This window comes from Lutjanus erythropterus, chromosome 17 (assembly GCF_056507025.1).
Source record: "Lutjanus erythropterus isolate fLutEry1 chromosome 17, fLutEry1.hap2, whole genome shotgun sequence".
In the NCBI taxonomy this organism is placed as follows: domain Eukaryota; kingdom Metazoa; phylum Chordata; class Actinopteri; order Lutjaniformes; family Lutjanidae; genus Lutjanus; species Lutjanus erythropterus.
The window spans coordinates 15,444,056-15,466,455 of record NC_139333.1 but is presented as its reverse complement, the minus strand read 5'-3'; the positions used below and the strand labels follow the sequence as shown (position 1 = coordinate 15,466,455).

At 38.9% G+C, this 22,400-nt stretch overlaps 2 protein-coding genes across 2 annotated transcripts; both read right to left on the bottom strand.

Moving 5' to 3' along the window:
- Positions 1–2,913: 2,913 nt before the first annotated feature.
- LOC146312009 (uncharacterized) lies at positions 2,914–8,620 on the bottom strand. The gene is made up of 8 exons (XM_084741552.1): positions 8,377–8,620; positions 7,061–7,192; positions 6,807–6,853; positions 5,105–5,237; positions 4,956–4,997; positions 4,807–4,873; positions 3,477–3,754; positions 2,914–3,373 (listed from the first exon to the last, which is right to left on the bottom strand). Exons 1-8 carry the CDS (start codon positions 8,587–8,589, stop codon positions 3,317–3,319), a joined length of 969 nt encoding a protein of 322 aa, XP_084597678.1. The 5' UTR covers positions 8,590–8,620; the 3' UTR covers positions 2,914–3,316.
- A 3,695-nt stretch (positions 8,621–12,315) lies between these two features.
- slc4a1b (solute carrier family 4 member 1b (Diego blood group)) lies at positions 12,316–22,400 on the bottom strand. Its single transcript, XM_084740421.1, has 16 exons — positions 22,223–22,400; positions 21,238–21,373; positions 19,678–19,750; positions 19,160–19,202; positions 18,856–19,040; positions 17,718–17,928; positions 17,089–17,292; positions 16,859–17,007; positions 16,550–16,744; positions 15,464–15,712; positions 15,255–15,344; positions 14,668–14,834; positions 14,338–14,579; positions 14,049–14,218; positions 12,737–12,910; positions 12,316–12,637 (listed from the first exon to the last, which is right to left on the bottom strand). The coding sequence occupies exons 1-16, from the start codon at positions 22,377–22,379 to the stop codon at positions 12,557–12,559; spliced, it is 2,526 nt and encodes an 841-aa protein (XP_084596547.1). The 5' UTR covers positions 22,380–22,400; the 3' UTR covers positions 12,316–12,556.

Here is a 22,400-nt window from a genome sequence, read left to right as displayed (position 1 = left end):
GGGAATCATCATTTTTGCATTACATTTTTCATTTTTATCGAAAAAAATGGTTTGCAATTTGGCTCTGGTTCTGTGATTTAGATATTGCACTTGGCCATTTTGCAATTTTGATGATGTTGTGATTAATTGTGCCGCCCTATTTGGCTGTTCACATTATTTTTAAACTGTGGCCAAAACTGGACTCTAGTATGAACTGGTCATGGTTCTGAAATGACCTTCATGTGCAAAATAGCAATGGCAAAGATTTCACACACAGCATGCTGTTGTAAGAAAGTAAATAAAGAGGCCACTGAAGACAGCATTAATAGTTTCCTGTGAGAGCTGATGATTCGCAGTGGAAGTCAGCAAATTTGTGGGAAGATCATGAATGGCTTCACAGAGACAGATTCCATACAAGGATCTTCAGTCAGGATCTGTCAGTGCCCCTCCACAAAAGTCTTGAGGCAAGACACTAAAAGCCACATGAATTCCAATATGACTTCTCACATTAAGGTCAAACTGGAAAAACATCAGACCTGCAGGAGGACCACAAATTAAAGTGGCTCAAATAACATTTGAAAAGATCAGATTCCATGTGATTCGAGCTGTTCACACTGGCATGAAAAACACATTGGAGTCAGATCTGAGCAAAAAAAACATCCGATTTTTTGCAGTGCAACCTCACTGTGAACAGTCATATTGGAATGTGTGTGACATTTAAACCACAGATGTCTTGGCACAAGACTTAAATTATCCCTTGACGTCCTGAGATTTTGAATGAAATCTGTTTTTGTGAAGCCATTCATTATCTGCTCACAAATTTGCTGGCTTCCACTGCAAATCAACTTATATGTGAAACCATAAAAAGGGATTTCAGTCACAAAATTTACTTTAAACCTTATTACCACTTTACTGAGTTACTACCATTATAACTACAAAAGGGAGCCTCATTGTAAAGTGTAAAATGGTGCATGTGAGTAATCAGCAAGGCAAACAATATTGTCAAAAGCCTTAGTGTAAGAATCTGGTCATTTGATGCCAAACTATTACAATACGCTGAAGGTGGATAGATGCTGGTAACTCAACAACAAATATCTGATGAAGCTGACACGTGTACATGCTGCTGATGGAGAGGACAAAGCAAGCTAAATAAGAAATGAGGTCCGAGGCTAAACTGTTCAGATAAATGAGAGCTCACTATTTGGCAAATGACAAGTAACTGTTGCCTTCTTTATCTAATGCGTTGTAACAGCTTGTCAATGGCTTATGAAGTATTTAAAGTGTATAAAGTGGTTTAATAAAGAGTTTACAAGGATACTTTTTCGTTCACATGAGATGATCCAAGATTAATCACATCTTTATGAAACATGTTTATTGGAAGAAAAATATGGTTACAAAGAAAAATGCTTGACATTGCCTCTTTTTGTTTTAAGTGAATTGTTTTTCCACTCAGTTAAAAGAGTTGAAAAACAGTTAGTTATGCCTAGGGGTGTGCGATATGACGATATTAGATCGTGAAGGATTAGAACGTGTAGACGATCTGCCAAAGTGAGGAGATCGTATGGATCGTTCAGGGTCCCTAACAGGCGGACCCACACGCCGTCCTATACGGACCCGGACCTGGACCTATAACCAATAAACTATTAAGAGATTTTAAATTTTGACGGGACGCTTCTATTTTAACTGGCGCAACTTTTCTAGTCTTTACGGCGCTGGTTTATTTGATCAGGAAACACACAGACCAACTGCAGAGAAGCTGCGTGTGCGTGTTAATGACGGAGTTTACTACAACAGTCGAAACTAACGTGATGGTTAATGACATCGACACCAACCAGATGCTCTTATAAAATTAAACAATTGTCTATACGTAAAACAGGAGAGTCTGTGAGAAACTTTCAGACCTTCTGACAGCAGAGTGAACAGGTGAGGGAGGAGAGGAGGGCAGACTGATCACTAATCAATCACTGATACCGTCGTCCTCTCGGACTGATTAAAAAATAAAAAATGACAAAACCTGGATGTCCACACAAATAAAGTCTTTGTGTGAAACACTGCAGAGTGTAACATCGTGCTGTTTACAGACAGTCTGCTGTCATTAGATTGCTAGAGACAGAGGGTCGTGCCTAGAAGGGAACCCTAGACCTGCGAAAGATCGCGCGACTTTGATTATTTTAGTAGAAATAACGGACACAAATCTCGCGAGAGTTGCGTAAACAAAGAGTTACCTTCTAGACACGAGCGAAAAAGGTGCGCAGCTCCAAAAATAGAAAATCATGTCATGGTGTCGATGTTTTTAATGTGGCGGGCCGCCATAAATAAAACTATTCACTGAACCACAGAGAGTCACTGAAACACTGATCACTGACCTGCTGTGATGAAAAAAATACTCAGATTCTTTACTTAGGTATTTTTACATTGTGGTATTAGTGTTTTTACTTAATCACAATTTAAAAACCTTGCATGTTATTGTTTCCTTTTTTGAAAAATCAAACATTTTTATTGCTGTTGTTGTACTTTAATGGTATTCTTGTTGGTATTTTTTGATTACTAAATACAGACCTGCAAACTCATAAGAGGAGAAAAAGGTGGCATGTTAGTAAACCAGTTCCCTGTCCTCTGGGGGTCTGGGAGCATCTGTCCTGCTCCAGAAGAAAAATGTTGTGATTTTAACATGTTAATAAAACATTCTGGTGACTGTTTCAGTTAAGAGAGTTAGTTCCATCCTCTGTTTGTGGCTTTTGCAGACATTACTACCTTTACTTTTACCTTTGTGCTTGAAAAAAAAAGTAGAAAGTAAATTAAAAACAGTAAATGTAAATCTAAATACATAGCATAATACATAATATAAATACATGTAAGATCATGATAAAATCGAAATCGTGATTTTCTAATAAAAAAATCATATGATATTTTTGCCATATCGCCCACCCCTAGTTATGCCCTAAACACGTTATTCTCCAACTTTGTACACACATATCACAGTAAATGTAAGAGAGAAAAAAAGCAAAGCAATGATACAATACAGTGTCTTCAGGACTGAATTTATAGACTTCCTCTGGTGCATAATGTTGTAGAAAGCGATAAAGGTGCAGATTAATCTATTTAGGCATCCCATAGGAAAATTGAGGAATATCTAATAGGAGTCCTGGGGTACTTTCTAAACCAGCCTTAGTTATGGAACGATGCAGAGGAACACTGGTGATGGCAATTTCCAGCCAACATGGCCGCCATACAGTGTAGTCAACCACCAGAGCGATTGTCCATCATCTCAAATCCATAATCCATTTCTAAAACTGACGTGTGTGTGTGGTGCATCTGTGGTCCGTCTCATCATCATTTAATACATGTTAAAAGCGATGTCATCATCTTCATCCTCTTCTTCTTCTTCTTCAGACTGTGAACCAAGAGTTGACATATATAAGAGCTTGATGCAAACAGCTGCAAAATTAAACACAGAAGTACAAGTAAAGTTTTAGTATTCAAACCTCGTTGTAGGCTGATTTGGACTGCTTTTCATCACTGCTGTTGCTGTCTTCAGTGACTTCATCTTCTGAATCCTGTGTGTCACATATAATACAGGTGGACTGATTATTTTTAACCCAAGTGCAGCAGATGGAATATTTTAAGTGGGGTTGCTCATCAATCATCCATGTATTACCTACTGCAAATGGCAATTGACATGCCAAGAGTTTGGAAAAGCAGGGAGGAGTAACAGCATGGAAGTTAAGCAATGTGCTGCTGTGGACTGCATGAGCAGCAAGACGTATTTTAGCCACTTAAAATCAAAAGCAATTTAGGTGTATGCATATTATACAGCACTACACTGCTTAGCTTCCTACACCGGTACTTCTGCCGAGGGAGGGGTGGGGGGCACAGGAGTCAACCACCAGCTAATACACTGACTTTATACCTCATACAACAGCACTTCAAATAATCCAAACTATCCCTTTATCTGAGTTTTCACTATTGACAGAATAGTAATCAGCATAAATCTAGTGAATTAAAAAGTAGGTCATAAGTCAACATTTAAACTTACCGACGGTCTGTGTGGGTTTTCCTTTTTCTTAGATAGCACTGGTCTATATTCAAGATATCGCAGTTGCTGTAAAAATAAGTATTTTAGGAATCTTAGAAAAAGGTCAAAGAAAGAAACGAATGCATATTTGGATATTTAGTAAGTACTTACACCGGGGTTAAATTTTAGATAGTCATCCCTCTCTTCTGGTTTCAATGTCTAAAGAATGTAAAAGGTGACAAATTTTAAGGGACCTTCCAGTGTGTAGATTAAAAAAAAAAAAAAAGAAGAGGATATTTTATACCTTAAACCACCTGTCCAGCTCCATAATGTAATTTCTTTGGCCTGTCACTATTTTCTCTCTGTAGTGTCTCTTTTCCGCATCAGAGAGTTTGTTCCACATTTGGCTGATCTTTGCGAAGCGCTTCTTTGGGTCTGGGAAATCCTCCTTCAGAGAATCCATATGCTTTTTGAGGAATATTATATTACTGGATCTGTGGGTAAAGATAAAAAAAAATCCAGTCACAAATCTGATGTGAGGGTTTAATTATGGTGCAAGTTTAATTCTGGGTCTCCTGTGCTATTTGATGGTCATGCTCACCGTGCTGGCCTAACGGGCTCGCCAGGAAATCTCGCCATATTTGCCCTGAACTGCATATTAATGAAAATGAAAATATGAGTTTAAAAGAGGAGTACACACTGTTGCTAATATGAAGGATCGGGAAAAACAGGTAGACAGAACGAAGAGTTGACAGCTGAAAAAGTGATCAAAAGGGTTCAATCCAATTAGAAAAGTTACACAAATTTGTTACTTCTCACCTTCGATCTTTTGATGCCATGTTTTTCTATGATCCGATTCCGCTTCGTCCTATTAAGAGACTGCGAAACACAAACACCATCGTCACACAAAGTCTGCCAGCATCAGCTCAATGCTGCACTTGAAGTTTTGTAAATGACTCACCTTCAGATATTTATCCAGCTTTTTCAAGTACCGACGCTTCAACTGAAAGAACAACAGCAATCATTTCATGAAGTTTCAGCTGTTTTTTACAGTAACCACATGAAACTATGAAACAGCTTGTGTGTGTGTGTGTGTGTGTGTGTTCATACATTACTGTATCGTTTGTTGATCTCTTCCCTCTCATCCTCAGTCAAATCTCGCCAGCGTTGGGCACACTGATTCAAATAGTCCCTTTTTGTAGTGATATCCACCTGTTCTTTGCAGAATAGAACGTAGGCACTTCTGAAGATACACACAGACACAACACATACTCAGCCACCAGTCAATTAACTGCTTTCATGTTACTTAAAGGGACAAATTTGATCTCCTTTGGCAAAGTCTGTAATTTTAAATCACAGAGCACAGGAGTTGCTCATCTGCCCCTGGCTTGATTAGTTAGTTTGTTTGTGTTGTTGTGTGACTTCTATGTTTTAAAAGGTTAGTTTGGATTCACCGAAGTCACAGAATAACACAAACTAATAGATTGAGGCAGCAGTAGACCTGCAACTCCCATGTTCTGTGAAGTAAAATTATTGATTTCGCCAATGGCGTGTGGTTAAGCAAAAGCAAGTGATACTTGGCTTATAGAATTGCGGTTCTCATTGCAAAAGGCTATCTGACAGCAAGGTAAACAGTGAAAATATTCTGGAAATACTGTACACTTTAACTTATATTGATTTTTTTTGGTGGACCTTTTTTAAGTGGCTAAAAGACATTTTGCTGATGATCCTGTCCACAGCAGTACATTTCTTATCTTTCTTGCTGGTATTCCTGTCTGCTTCTCCAACTTTGACCAGCACCAACTGTAAGTAATATACTGACTATCAATAAATACCTCATTCAACCCACTTTGAATAATCCAAACTATCCCTTTAAGTTGGTTTACTTAATTTACTCAGTGCTAAGACATAAAACGTGATTGAAACCTGTAATAAATCTAAGTCTATAATAATAAAGCTTGACTTCTTAACTTTGTGGTCCTCCAAAGGGCTTCTTCATATTTAATGGATAAAATCTAACAAAGAAAATATTGAGCATATACTAGAGTTGGCCAATATCAATATTGTACTGTTGTTGTGATATAAGATATGATCTAAGATTTTGGACATTGTGATACTACGACAGGACATAAATGTTGTGTTTTCCTGGTGTTAAAGGCTGCATTACAGTAAAGTGATGTAATTACCAGACTGTGCTATTACTGATGATCATTTATCAACAATCTCTTTGTATTATTTTTTGTTACTGCACCAATAGTCATTCCCACAATACTTTCTCAATATTGATATCAATATATCTGGTCACAAAATACTGGATATTTGGTTTGTCCATATTTCCCAATCCTAGCGTGTAGCTCTTGGAAATGCTATGCCTCCTGTTGTATGAGGATATGATTGCTGTTATCTTTTGAGGGCACCACATGTTACACAGCCTTGGTAAACACATATCTGGCTACCTGTCACATTTATAACAGTATATTTAACAGCCTAGATCTTCCCACAACTGTGTGCAGGAAAGAAACAACGCACTCTGACAGCTTCTCTGCTTTAGATGGTGGATCAGGCCATTGATTACACAGCGCAAACCTGACAAATGTGATAACTCAATGCTAAGCTAAGAATTGCAGCGCCAAACCTAATTGAGGTGGGAAAGCCAGACTAGTGCGCCTGCATTTTTTTAACCAGTTGGTCAGCTATCAAAACCAAATTTAATCAAAACTGTTATACCTATTCAACACAGAATAACTATTATAAAAAGAAAGCAAAATAATTCAACTCCAATCACTGTCACTGTAGTGTGTGTGTAGCTTACACGGGAGGCTTGGGTGGCATGCCTTCTTCATTTTCAGAACTCTCATCCTGTTTTAGAGAAGTCACACACAAATCTGAAGATTACAATTAAGAACCTGGCCAGCAATATTATGTGTGCTCCCAAACAAAACTATCATATGAACTATATTAAATAAAAATAATATGACATTAATAGATATTTTGAAAAAAAAAAAAAAAAAACAGAATAAACCCAGCTAATCATGACTAGGACTGTCTGATGTGACCATCACTTACATCTGGGGTGTCACCAGAGAACATCTTCCTCCTCCGTGAAGGTTTTTGATATTTTTTCAGGGCATCTGGAGAGCTGGAAATGACTCCTTCAGCTTCAGTTATGAGCTCTGTGAGGCTTCGATACTTGCGCATCTGAGCAAGAACAAGGATATAACACTAAACTAACAACATATTTGCGTTTTTAGTCAGTTCTCAAGGACTATTTTGGAATAGCAAATTAGTGTGTACTGTTCATAACATGACAGAAAGTTGTGACATTAGGACATTATGAACAGGAAAGTCTTCACCTCACCAATGGATGTATATTGAGGTGGAAAGTCAAATGTATTGAAAACAGCAGTTGACATTAAGATTTTCATTTACATTTCTCTATCAGCCAGGTAACTCCTTCTGTTTCAAGGGATAGTTGAGATGATCTGAAGTGGGGTGGTGTACGTATTTATCATTTATCAGTTTATTAGCTGCAGTAAAGGGCAGTAAGCAAACTCCCAATTTGGAGAAGTGGCAGGAGCCCCAGTGTAGCAAGCTAAGCAGTGAACTGCTGAGGACAGGATCAGTTGCAAAACATATTTTAGCTTCTCACCTTCAGAAAAAAAAAAAATTAAGTGCATGCTATATTTTGAATATTTTCATTGCTTTACCTTCTCGTTAGACAGCCTTTTCTGATGGGAAACTGTTGTTTTGAGTCAAATATAGCTCAACCAGACTGCATTTGCTAAATCAGTAATTTTCCCTTACAGAACATGGTGGTTGCTAATGTTCTCCTGCCTTTATCGGTTAGTTAATTTGTGTTGTTGTGTCACTCTGGTGTTTTTACATATTAGTTTGGATTCACTACAATGACACAATAACAAATAAACTAACAGATTAAGGCACTGGTAGTCCAGTAACTCCTGTGTTCTGTGAGGTAAATTCACAGATTTTGCAAAAAGGAGTCTGGTTGAGTGAGACAGTGCAATATTTGGCTTCTACGACAGAGGTTTCTTTTTGGAAAAGGCTGTCTGGTGGTATGGTAAAGCAGTGAAAATATATGCCGTACACTTTACCTGATACTGATTTTTTAGTGTCTAAAATACATTTTGTTGTTGACCCTGTCCAGAGCAGTACACTGCTTAGCTTACATGCTGGCACTCCTCTCTGCTTCTCCAAAATTATAGCATGTCGACCGCCATCTACTATAAGTAATACACTGACTATCGATAAGAACCTAATACAGCCCTGCTTAAAATAATATGAGCTATCCATGTAAGTATACTGACTGAGTGGATCTTGTGGTCAAAGCATTTTTGTCAACTGCACGTTTACAGGTAACTCACCTTCTTATACATCTCTAACCACTTTTCTTGACATTCTTTAGGAGAAAAAGGAGGGAAAGCGATCTTATTCCAGGCCACATCTTTCATCCCTTTGGTAAACGAGAAATATTTGTTTTGCTCTGGGATGCTGGCTTTCATTGCAGCAAGAAGCGTCTCGAGGTTTTCCTTGGTCCAACCTGTAGTCATTGGGAACAGAAACAAATCGTGTGTCATTGGAACCAACCAAGGAAATCCCAGCTACTTTAACTGAAGACGTTTAGCTTATATCAGATGCCACAAAAATGTTAGCTGGTTTATATAATTGTACCCACCAAGTTCCTCAGTCTTAGGGTTAATTCCATTCATTTTCCCCATTATATGTCTCCAGTGTTAGTCTTCTGTGATGTTCAGTGGATGGAAACTCAACTTCAAATCAATCCATGTGACACTAGGAAACTGTACAATTAGCTAGCTAGCTAACTTACCAAGCGTAGTCTGCTACGTTACAGTTCGTTTACCAACAAATAAACATAGAGCTAGAGGTTTTTAATCGAACGATAAATTTATAAACTCCCGTTGAAATCGGACGTTACTTTCTTCAACTGGACAAACAACACGCTTGTGTCTTGCTTTTAGCCGGTACCATGCCGTGCCTCCCCGTTTCCTGTCTAGAAAGGAACCGCTGCCTCGCGAAACTCTCGCGAGATTTGTACGCCTTGTTTCTTGCTAACGCACCTTGTACAGACTAACCATGTTTTATAATCTGTTTAAAATCTAGATTGATTCAGAGACAGAAAATATGGCGAGGAGTCAGGAAAAGGGCGTAATTTGAGTTTAAATATTCTCGCGAGATTTTCCGGGGGTCCCGGGTCCGTCTGGGGGTCCCTTTTAGATCATAATACACGGTCCAATTGTAGAATATACTTGGAAATGAACATTCTTTATTAATCAAATGCGTAAGAAAGATTAAAAATGCCCATGCTGGAAAATTTTATGTACTCATATCTTAATATAATTTATTCTAGCCCCTTGCTTAGCACTTATTTTTTTCTTTCCTTATCTTTTTTCTTTTCTTACTTACCTCTTTCATGTATAGATTTTATCTCTTCTCGTGTCCCTGATTGCTTCTTTGTGCAGTTTATTTTAACAACTTTACAACAAATGTACTATTCTAAACTATGAAGATATTCCCAGGAGGTGTGTCTCATTCACATTCATAATCTGTCTGCCGTGTATATTTGCTGTTGCAAGTAAAGTTCAAGCTTAAAAAAGAAAAAAAGGAAGTTTTCCAGAGCAACCAATCAGCGTCACATACAGCAGCCAGAAGACAGCCAATAAGGTTAGGTTTATTTTTCTTCTTTGTGTTTATTTAAAGCTAGCACACTTCACAGACCTGCTTTGAGCTTGCAAGGCACCACCTATTGAGCTGGAGAGAGTTGACTCATGGCACTAAACTTTATGAATACTGTTAAGTTATAGAAAACATAAATCTTATATTCTATCCGTTAACAAAAATACTAAACCTTATTTCCTTGTGTAGGCCAGGGGTGTTGAGTGTATTGGTAGGTACTGAATTACATCATAAGGGAAGAATAGAGACTATGCCAGGCAACGCCACCTGGGGAATTTTACCCCAGGAAATGCTTAAAGCACCTTGAATATTGTGTATAGGATAGATGTAAGGCACACAGGTTCATTACTGATAATGAGGCTGAGACATGTACTCAATTAAAACAAACTTATTGATAACAAAATAATCAAAATAGCAGGGGCTGGAGCTGCTGAAAAGAAGAAAATGATTATTAATAAACAAGCGATAACAAAAATAACTAGATAAAATTACTTTGACAATATATGTTAAAAGGGCCTTGATATAAATTCTAAAAAACAAAAAAAAAAGTGAACAGCACAATAGTTTAAAACTCAACCCAACCTAAGCAAAACTAATGGAACTAAGAACTGAGCTCACTTGGGAGAGGCAGACTACTCAGAGGGGTGCTACCACTATTCACCACAAGTGGGCACAGCAAACACAGCAATCCTCAAACAGAAAAATGGTGCAGTCTGTGGTGTCCCAGTGAAACTACTCAAACACAAACGTGAAGGGACCTCACCACAGGTGCCTAGCCTCTCACCAATATGGCTCTCCGCTCCTGAAAAGAAAACTCAAAGAAAATAAGAACACAACAAATATGTACCCCAATTAGCAAAGTAAAGCAAAAGAAACACAGTAGGGCAAAGCAAAAAGAACTGTATACGAAGTAAAAGAAAAAAACAGGACAAAGCAGCAGTGGTAGAAAAGGGCAGGAGGACCTGAAACAAGGGCAGAAAATACAATTAGCCGGGCTCACCACACCTCATATTAAAACTGGTGATGAACACACAGAACACAGCAGAGCAGGAGGGAAGTCAGCGGTACCTGATCAGCCAACACATTGCACATGCTTGACGAGACTAAAGCCCAAGTACAATTGTACACAAAACAGGCTTTTGTAGGCACATACCTGGTGTGTGCAAACATTTACAGCCAACAGCAGGGACAAGACATGAGGCAGGAAAAGAGAAAGAGGAAAGGTCCACAGGTGCCTTATATTGCCTGGCTCTGATTAGGAGGTTGGAACAAGGGAGGAGTCCAGCCCAGGCTGCATTCAACCTACTCACTGTTCTGCTGCTGGACTGCTGGAGGAGTCCCACCACACTTGTACTGTCACCAGAGGACAACACATTTCCTCTGGTTTATCATCTGCACTTTTAACCTTCATTCTTGCCTTGAAAATTAAAAAAAAAAAATGCTGTGTGAATGTTTATGACTGTCATTCCGCCAATTATGTCTTTTTAATACAAAGTTGACATGCTTATATAAACAGAAACATTCCACAGCAGGCCTAATCAAACTCAAAGACACTTCATGTTTCAGCATTACGTGTGGTTGTTTGTGACATTGGCTGTCATAAGAACATCATAATTGTGTCATGAATACAATATTGCCCTTGACTTCAATTAAAGTTGTACCATTTGAACTTGTCATAAAGATGCCATCAACTGTTATACAGCCAGTTTGATCACAGAGTACAGTATCAAGGTGATTTAGAGAGCTTCCTGATGGATGGATAGCAAGCTTTGCATGTTGCTAAAGTAGACTAACCCCTAGCTGATACTACTACCTTGGTACTGTATTCCCTGTCAAACTGGCCACCGTCTGTCTGTGGCTGCATTTAGTTATGGTATGGACAATGTTGTCAGAACAAGAAATTGTCTTGATTAATGTCAAGTTGTTAAAACAAAAAAAAAATCTCAAACAATGTCAACTTTGCATTAAAAATGACATAAGTGACAAAATGATGCTTAATGTCCACAGTCATAAACATTCATGGAGACTACTTGCCCATGCCCCTTCAAATAAAGTGTGACCAGTAGGATCTCTGCATTCCTTAACCCTCTTCAAAAGCTAAGCACAATCAAGGAAACAAAGTTGATGGAACTTTTGGGAGGTAGTTTTTATTTTTATAGAGAAATGGCAAGAAGACATTAACATAACACTCAGCATCAATTTTAGCCACACACAAAGTAATTCTATGTGTTCCCTCTCCTTGCATTGTGATGTTGTCCTTTTGCTGTCCAGTGTTACCAGTTTGATCATTCTTGCTACAAAATCTGCAATTTGCTTCCATCATTGCCTCATAAATCACGTACTGTGTAATTCAGAGTTTGGATTTTTCTTGCATCAAGCAAGTGAATACAACAATAACATAAGTGGAACGTGATAGAACATACTACATTCAATCTGTGATTGAAACAACACAAAAAACAAACAATTTTGGCTTTTTGCACTACAATACTTTCCACTCAGCATTCAGCCTGTGCATTTTGGGGGTGCTGGTGTTATTGAAGAGTTTTTATTTCAGTTTAATTTACTGTATTCTGATCACTTTGCATTTTTATGTCATTATTTATTGAAAAAAAAAACATGTCAGTGTTCTTTGAATGTTTCCAGCTTCTGTGGTGTTTAAAGCACACAAATAAAATAACACAATGCAAAAACCTGAACTGAGTGACCTGATCTAAATCTGCATTTTTCACGAAAAAACACTCAAAACATGTTTGTGCTCATAAGTAGATGAAACATTCATTTGAGACACATATAAAAAAAAATATCTTTTTGTCAAAATAAAATGTTGCTGGCAGCTGTCACGGAAGACATCTACAATGGCATCTGAGTTTCACAGTATACATCCTGCCCCGGCTCCTCCTCGAAAGTCACTTTAGCATCGTCAGCATCCAACTGAAACAGAGAAAAAAAAATTAATGTTTAACATCTGCACACACGTAACTGCTTACATCTACATTATTACTATTGACAATACAAGCCGCAACCACTTACGCATTTAATTTCCAGTTCAGTGAAGAGGCGGCCGGTCATAAGCATGCGCAGAGGGATGGTGAGGATGAGGATGAAGGGAAGTGCGAGGGACACTGGACTGGACTTAACAATCCACAAAACTACAAGGCACACTATCTGGATGGCTGTGAACAAGTGCATTCGTCCTGTGCTCACCTGAAACCAACGTGTAGAAATATTAGTCACACAGACATGACTGAACACACGTATGATGAGATTTAGAGTCTCTAATAGTGGCCAACACCTGTGACATATTACAAACCCCAATTCCAAATGAGTTGTGAGACTCCGACAAATCCACATTTCAGATTGTTTTTGGAAATCATGAACATTGTGTCCTCCTTAAGAGGAGAAGGATCATCCAGATTATTCCCAGTGCAACCTTCAAAAGTCATTTCAGAGACATCCTGGCTTGTTTCAGCAAGGCAATACCAAGACACAGTCTGCATGTGTTAATAACAGTGTGTCTCCCATTGAAAATGTGTGGTTAATTATGACAAGCAAAATTTGACAATGGAGACCCTGGACTGTTGAGCAGCTGAAGTCATATGTCAAGCAAGACTGAGAAAGAATTTCACTTTAAAAACTTTTTAACAATTATAAATGAACAATTAGTATTAGTATTTTGTTTTATGTTGTTTGTTTGATGTTTTCATGTTGCAGGCATTGAAAGCAGAATAAATGCATATCTATAAAAAACAAAACAACCCCCCCCCCCCCATAAAACTACAAGTTTACCAGTTTGAACATTAAATAGCTTGTCTTTGTACTGTATTCAATTAAATTTAGTGAAAAAAGTTTTTGCAAATCATTGTATTCTGCTTTTATCCCAGCTTTTTTGGAATTGAGGTTTGCGGTGGAGAAAGTGTTGAGAGCCTTTACTTTAAGGAAAAGTAGTAATATCATACTCTGAAAATACTTACATATAAAAGTCCTGCGCCGAAAATGCTACTTAAGTTAAGTATGTGCATAAAGTATTTACATCTAGGAAAATGCAAACTTACTGTTCAGATATCTTACAGATAATAGAACAGATATTAATGAAAGCGGTGTATCTAGAAAAACACAATAAACTTCTGGGAACATGTCCCAAAAGCCTACAAAAAGAGGAATTATTTGTTCTTTGAATCTTGAAAAGTATAGCACTCACACAAGCAGGACATGTATAGTATGGAAAAGGCAACTTACAAAATCAACAAGAATGTACAGTTGTTGGAGAAGAGACAGGCTTTGACTGACAATATTATATAAATATAATGTGTCATTAGTTATCCTGTTATCATGGCAATCTTACTCTGGTGGCGTAGGGTTCATCTGGGTGGTATTTCTTTGGGATGAGCAGGAGCAGCATACGATCCCACAGCTGGATGCCGTTGAGTGATGTAACTCCCATGTAGAGGAAGATTCCAAACAAGGCCGCCATGGGAATCATCTTTAGGATCGGCTCCATCAGGATTGACAGACCTTGACAGAAATAGATGCTCAGATAAAGGATGGTGTATTACAACGGCAGACCTGTCTATTTCTAGACATGCAGTCGTAGAAAAGTTACATTAAAGATGGGATAATTAGACAGCACCTACCAACCAGCAACGCCACCACAATGCCACTAATCCTCTGCTCCACCACCTTCTCAATCACAGGTTTTGGTCCTTTGCTCATGACGGTGAGGGCGTTGGCGTGGGTGACAGATCGGACCGTGGCAGCGCTGAGCCATGGCACACCAAATATTGCACTGAGCCCTCCCATGCCAACTAAAATCAGCAAGTCAAAGTGGAATCCAGAGCCTTTGACCATCTTCCTCTCAGGTTTGCTAACAATCAGACTGTGAACAGATACAAGAAATGTGGTTATAGCTGGTTAGTGTTTTTCTGAGGTTGACGATTCAGTGATTGATAGTGTTGTTGACTTACGTTGTGATCTGAGACTCCAGAAAGATCAGAATGAAGACGAGCAAGGCCGGGACACAGCATGCAAACATCAGCCACACAGGGAAAGGCTGGTGCTCTCCGAAGGGGTTGATAAGCCAGCCTCTTTTGGCCGGGTTGGACACCATCAGACCTTTGGGGACCACTAGTTTCTGCAAAGAGAAAGTCACCAGTTTTTAATGCAATCTATTAAATATAAAGGATAGGTTTACCATTTTTTCAAATCTGTCTTTAACAATTGTCAGGTGCCCATATATTCAATGAAACAGGTTTTGCTTGATATAAGGGCATTATAAAGATCCCTTTGATCCCTTTTTTAAATTATTTTTGGTACATTTAATAGCATTATTTATTGAGTGATTTATTAATTATTTATATCTGTTTATTTTTAGCTGTTTCAGCCCTCCATATAGAACAAGACCTGTAGATTTTGTCTCTCATCACCTTCAATAGAAGCATTAGGTTTTAGGAACACAGGATTAGGATTAAGACAGATGAACCCATCCTTCAAATTTTTAGCTTAATTGTACATGCCTTGAATGCATAAAGTAGTGTGAGACTTATGAGCCAACCTGAGTGTAGGTGTCCTCAATGTTGTAGTCCACAACGACCATGAGGAAAATGGAAATAGGCACGCCAAAGTCACCAATCAGACGTCTGACCTGGAAGGCACACATAAAAAATGATTTAAGAGTTTAAAATGTAGTTAAATTTATAACCTGTTAATTTATAATTGGCATAATGTCTTTACAGAAATAAACACGGCTGGACCTGGACTCACCTTTCCAGGAAGAAAAGTGCCGTTCTTGAACTGCCGCAGGAAGAAAGCAATAAAGAAGCAGCCTAACATGAGGCACATGGAGAGCAGGGCTGTGTTGGGGTATGGCGGCTTAATAGTGTTGATAATAACAGTCGTGTTGCCAGTAGCATTGTCATACAGGATCGTCTCTTCCACCCTTGGGTGCCAGGGATTTTCTAGAGTGGAATTCACGTGATCGTAATTCAGAATCAGTGGATGGGCCTTAAAGATCTACAGAGAAGTCAGGAGAGAGAGTAGATGAAGAAAGATGAGAATTAGCACTAAAATCACAGACAACAAAGGGATAGTTTTTAGATTTTTTGAAGTATGGTTGTATGAGGTACTTTTCATAGTCAGTGAATTACTTACAGCAGATGGCAGAGGGTACACTCCCATTTTAGAGAAGCAGCACGAGTACACTATATTCAGAATATTCTCACATCTTTACTTTGATGTCAGAAAGCCTTTTTGGATGTGAAGCTGCCATTGTACTAGCCAAATATCGCTCTCTCTCTGTCAGCCTAACTCCACTGGCAAAATCACTGATTTTACCTCACAGAACATAAGATTTGCTTGTCTACTGCAGCCTCGACCTGTCAGGTTGTGTTATTATGTAATTTCTGTATTTTAAAAGCATAGTTCACATTCACCAAAATCAAATAATAACACAACCAATTTACCAGATCTAGGCAGCAGTAGACCAGCAGCCCCAGTATTCTGTGAGGTAAAAGACTGCTTTGGTGACTTTGGAGATAGTGATATTTGGCTCATATTTCCTGTCGGATAAGGCTGTCTGATGGCAAGGTAAATTGGTGAAAATATTCTAAATATACTGGGCGCTTAAACTGATAATGATTTTTTTTTTAGGTAGGGCTTTATTTTTGTGGCAAAAATAGATTTTGCTGCTTAATTTCCTACATTAGCAATTCTGCTGCTTCTCCCAACTGGGCATGCTGACCAAGATTTAAGTACCTCATACAACCCCACTTCGAATAATCCAAACTATCTCTTCAAATCATATTTTATCTGGACGGAAGAATTGTGTGAAATGGATGGAGATGGTTTTACCCGTCCTAGCTTGGCAAAGGTTTCATAGATGAAGATGAGGGAGATGAGGATTGAGAAGATTTCCTGGGTGAAGCGGGAGATGAAACGCACCAGGAAGCTGCCCTCAAAGGCCACAATGACCACCACAATGATCACGAGCCACACTCCGACCCACACTCTCCCCACTATATACTCAATGCCCTGAGACTTGCAGAACTGAATGAAGGAAATGGAACGAGTTGAGCTCAGTGGGATGAAATGGATCAGAAAAGACTATTAAAAATTTTGCAGTTCACCAACATATGGGTATGACTCAGTGCTATAACTTACAGCAAAGAAAGCCTCCTCGAACACTAACAGAGGACCAGAGAAACCGATCACCAGGACGGGCTGAGCTGCGACGAAGCAGAAGATGATCCCCTGAATGCTGGTGGAGATGAGGAGCTCTGGGACGCCCATCATATTGTCCACCTTATCAGCTGTCACGGCAAAGATGACATCAACATATTATTATTGCATACAAAAGAAATACCATGTCTCAAACAAATATGGACACATACCCAGCAGTCCTCCGAAGGTGATGGCGGGAGACAGGGCAGCGAAGTAGATGAAAATGATGGCAGCAAGAACTTGGGCATTAAGAGCATCTGTGAGGTCACTCTTGTAGTGCTGGTAGCGCCTCTTCATGTCTCGCACCATCCCGCCAAACGGTCGCCCAGTACGGGCCAGGGGGTCTTCAGGTGGAGGTCCAGTAGCGATGGAAACTGCAGGAAAACAGTTTCAGTCTCATGTGAATACTATGAATTGTTGATAGAAAACCATTCCATCAAATAACTGACTCTTTCTTTGCAAAACACTAGCTACTGGCTAGCTAATGTTAGCAAAACACTAGTCAACTAACCGGCTAATAACTGATGTAGATTAGCTAGCTAGTGAGCTAACATTTAGCTAACTTAAGATGTGAGTATATGTTGCCTTTACAGGTCATCTAGGAACGTCTTTTCCCCATCTTTTGATGTGAAATTTAGACAAGCCTAGCACATAGCATAAGCTGACCAAGGTTCCTCTGAGTACCACACTTGCTCAACAGTCAGCAGAGAGTGTAACAGGTGAGACTTAGGAAGGGTCTGCTGGTTTGTTTGTGTATGCGTTACCTAAAATCTACAGTTCTACAACTGAACTAACTCACCTCTGCGAGGCTTTGATTCCAGGCAGGGTTGGGAATCAGAGGTCTGGAACCTGTCCTGTAGCAGTTTCTTCTGAAAATTTATAATCGAGGTGAGCACTGCTTCGTTCTGGATCTCGGTGGGTGGGATGACGATGCTGCAGTCCATGAAGTCGGCCACGGCATCCGTCAGCTCACGGGCAGTCTTTGCCTGAAAAGCTGCCTGATTGAACACCTGGGATGGGGATAGTGGAGGGCATATTAAAACTGCAGATTGTAGGGTATTTGACAAGGCATGTATTCATCCCCATTTTATACTATCACTCCTGTATGGTCAGAGATATTCTTCAGGCAGAATCTGAACAATCTCAATTATGAGAAAAATGTTTGTAGTAAGTCATGCTTCCACCATAAGAACTTTCCCCAGGGACTAGTAAAATAGTTTTGGGGTGGGCACTGAACATTTCTGATTTTATTATAGGCACAATTTTTTTTGCAGCTACGAAAGACCTTTTGTTCATTGTGCTTTGGCACATCAACATAGCATTAAAGAAGAAAGCATACATTTCGTTCTGGGTACTTTGGGTGGAAAAACAGCTATAGTGTTGTAATAGTTGAATTCTGAACATGAATTCAATTGTGACTTATGATCACTTAAGTTAGGACTTGACTTCGACTTTTTCTGCAAGTTAGTTAGTTTTGCCTGATCAGTTTGGTTAAACATGACCTACATCTAAACCTGAACTTTACACCTTATCTTACATTGATAGGATGCTGTAACTTTTGCGTGCTATATGAGCAAAAACATGACTTGTAAAGTGTCAGATGAAGATGCCTGCGACATGCAAAAGGATTACTGAGGAAGAGACTGGAACATTTGTTATGCTCTGTTATTTTTTTAATGTGGGTTTGACACACTACTCCAGCTTGGACTCCAGTACAGAGGGCTTGAGGCTCAATTTGGACTCAGTGCTTGTAAATAAATAACTTGATTATAATTCTTGAACACTGGAGCACATAGTTACTATAACACTGTCGCTAGACTGCCCTCCAACCACAGTTTCATAGTCTCAACCATTCAATAAATCTTGTAATTAATTATGACCTCTGTTAATGTGCCACTGCGCACACGTTGGTCTTTCGAAAGGGTTATTCAACTCACTTTATCAGCCATTAGTGCTGCCATGGCCCGGCCAGTCTCATGGTAGTCCATGTCAATCTTGTCGGGGCCAACTAGAACAAAGATGAAGCGTACAGGCACTGGGGCCTCCAAGGCAGAGTCGAGCACCACGGATTCCTTCAAACGCACAAATGCAACTGTGGGCCTCTCCAGAAAGTCCAAGGCTCCTAGTTCAAAGAGACAAAAATATTATATTCATAGAGAAGTCCACACTTAAACAAAAAAGCAAAGTATATACATGCTGTACTCAAGATCCTAAATGAAAACAATACAAACACTGGCTTACCAACTAGCACCATGGAGGCCTCAACACGGTCAGATTCATCCCCCTAAAGAAACAAACATCAGTGAGAAAGACCTTCCCATCCCCCAAATTATTGATACAAGTTAAAACAATTGTATTTTAAGGCTTGCCTTGATAATCTCTGCTTCTGGAAAAAAAACAGCACATGCAGATAACTGATTTAAATCAAATCTGTGAATTTGTATTTTTGCACTTAACAGTCTAAGTGTGAATACTTTTTCTAAAATTTGCAGTAACCACAAACATGACAAGATTTGTCCCACAGCACTTAAAACCGAATAAGATCCACTAAGCACATGAATCAAACACTCTGTGCAGAAGTTTAAAAGATCAATTAATCCAAAAAAGTGAGTAATTTGAAACAAAAAATCGGAGTGCATGCATCTCAAAAGAAATCCAACAACAGAACTCCTGTTAAACCTTTCTCCTCTGAATGACCTTCCTTGAACGGTCTGACGCCTGATGGTTGGATGGATAACCTCATCAGTGAAACAACTTACTCTTTCCTTGACTGAAAACTTCTGCAGGTCCCCCCTATCAGCCAGGGCTTGCCCCTCTGGGTCATCTGATTGGCTGGAGGGAGAAAACAGCTTGTGTCATTGTCTGTTTTCGTGCCAGGCAGATAATGCAATCATACAACATAATAGACAACTGCAGTAGATAATAGACAACTGCAGTAGATAATAGACAAGGGCTGTTGAATTTATCATTTGTTTTTATTTGTTATCATTTATCATCTGTTTATCATTATCTTAATCAGATGAGATGAGGCCTGTTTGAAATATTCTTTAAAGGAATAGTTCACCCAAAAATGAAAATTCATTCATTCAAAGTCATTATGTACTCGCCCTCACCAAAATACTGTTGGAGTTTCACAGGAAAATAGCATTGCAGAATCCCCCAAACAATGTAAGTGAAAGGTGAACAGTTTTCAAGTGCAAAAAAACAACTGAAAAAAAGCAAAATGCCTCCATACTGCTCATCATAATCCAAGTCTTTTACATTTTTTTTGTTTGTTTGTATTTTTTAACAGTTGTTTTTTGTTTCAAAACTGATCACCATTCACTCACCGCAATGCAGTTTTCCTTGAAACTCCAGCAGTGTTTTGTGGACTATAAAAAATAAATCTGACCTTCAATCAACATAAAGGTGAGTAGATAATGACTTAATTTTCATTTTTGGTTGAACTATCCCCTTAATGTCTGGTTCACTCATTTGCAAAAGACTGTAGTTTAAAGTGGAAGTCAAGAAAAAGGGATTCTTATATGATTAGATCAATGCCACACTTAAATCTGTATGGCCAATATAAAGCTACAGCTATGTTAGCTTAGCTTAGCGTAAATGCTTGAAACAAGGGGAAAAAGCTAGCCTGACTCTGTCCAAAAGAAACATGTTAAAAATTGCCAAACGAGCAAGGAAAATTGATTCAGTTTTCCCCAGAAAATCTTATGTTTGGCAGTGTAAAGAAACAATATTTAGACAGTCACAGAAGAGAACATTGGAAAGTTAAATGGATAAATAAAATGTCGAATTTCTGTAATTTTTCTAACAGTTTCCGAGGTAGGAGGGATTTGAGGGGGCAATGTGGGCTCATGACCCTCATGTTTCTATAATTCTAGTGACAGAAAAACAAAAGAAACCAATCAACTGACAAATTTGTGCTTGAAAAAAAGAATAAACACCTTCGTAAAATTGACTTGAATAACAACTTGAATGCTAAATTAGACAGTTTTCTTTTAGATTTCTTGGTTTATTGAAAAGTTTGAAAACACAGTGACAGTATATAACTTTTTAGAGTCATTTGAGGTAACTACAGTACGTATTGGTCACCTTTAATAAAGACTTGAGCAGGCAGGCAGAGCGGTTTGGTGGTCAGAGACGCTGTTTCATAATTGCAGGTCTGATCTCCACAATAGCTACGTGTTTTGTTCAACTTTCTCTGAGCAAGATCCTGAATTGTTCCCGTCTCACGTGCAGCTTTGGACAACAGCATCAGCTAAAAGCCTAAAATGTAGGTCATTTATGTTTGAGTCACCGTTGACTGGTGTCTTGGAGGATACCTGCGGTTTTGAAGCAGAGATTTCAGCACTCCCTCCCGGTCTCCGGGTCTGATCTCCCTCTTGTTTACCATGTCAGTGACCATCTTCTCGGCGATGCTGGCCAGGGTGCGCTCTTCACAGTCGAAAATGGTCACACCTGTTGGAAAATATACAGAGACGAGTGTGGGGGTTACATTTTGGCATTCCCATTGTGAAAGACACTGTCAGAGAAAACATAGGGAAGCAACTGTGTAACTGAACGCTGTATTTCTCATCTCACAAGTTACTGTATGTAAATATATATGGTATCCTGATGCAACCAAGATCCAACTAAGATTATCCTTATGTTCTCAGAATGTTCTATGTTCCCCCCTTAACCTTCCTAAATGTTCACAGAATGTTCTGGGAACATTTGTTTTTGATTTTGATGTTTCAAAAGCGAGTTTTTTCATGAACATTGATCGAATGTTTCCACTCATAAACCTCAGAAAAAGTTACTTGAATGTTTCCCCTTAAGAGAAAGTTTTTATGAAGTAAAACTAACATCCTGGTTACATTTCTAGAACATTCTTGGAAGGTCAGATGTATGTTCCTTGTTCTTATATCTTACATGTTACAGTATGAGCATTAAGTTTTCTACTGTAAAGCTAATGTAAAGGTTACGTGAAAGTGAGTTCATCATTTCAGGAAGAACGTTATGTTGAACAGAAAGACTTGCACAGCGTTCTTAGAACATTATACCAGGGATGTTACTGGAAAATTATGTGTTGGCTGAGTAGTATCAAAAGTATCAAAACTATATTTAAAGGACTCATTTGTAATAATACTCTGAACCTGCAAAGTAACCAGTAACTAAATCTGTCAGGTACAAATACGGTGCAGTAAAAAGCACAATATTTTCCTCTTTAAGTATTGTAGTAGAGCACAAGCGCTTCAAAAATCTACAGTTCCTTTCCACCACTGACTATGATTACATGCATTGGTTTTCATTGTTGTCCTTACTGACCTGTGTTCATGGTGCGTCGCAGCTGGATGAGGCTCTTGAAGGTGAGGTAGGAGATGTGTGAGGACGCCCACAACCCAGACTGAGGGTCACAGCCCTCCTCATAGCCCACCCATCGGCCCGTCTCCTGCCAGTAGGTCTGCTGCTTCTGGTCCTTCATGATCTCCTGCAGCTCCACGTA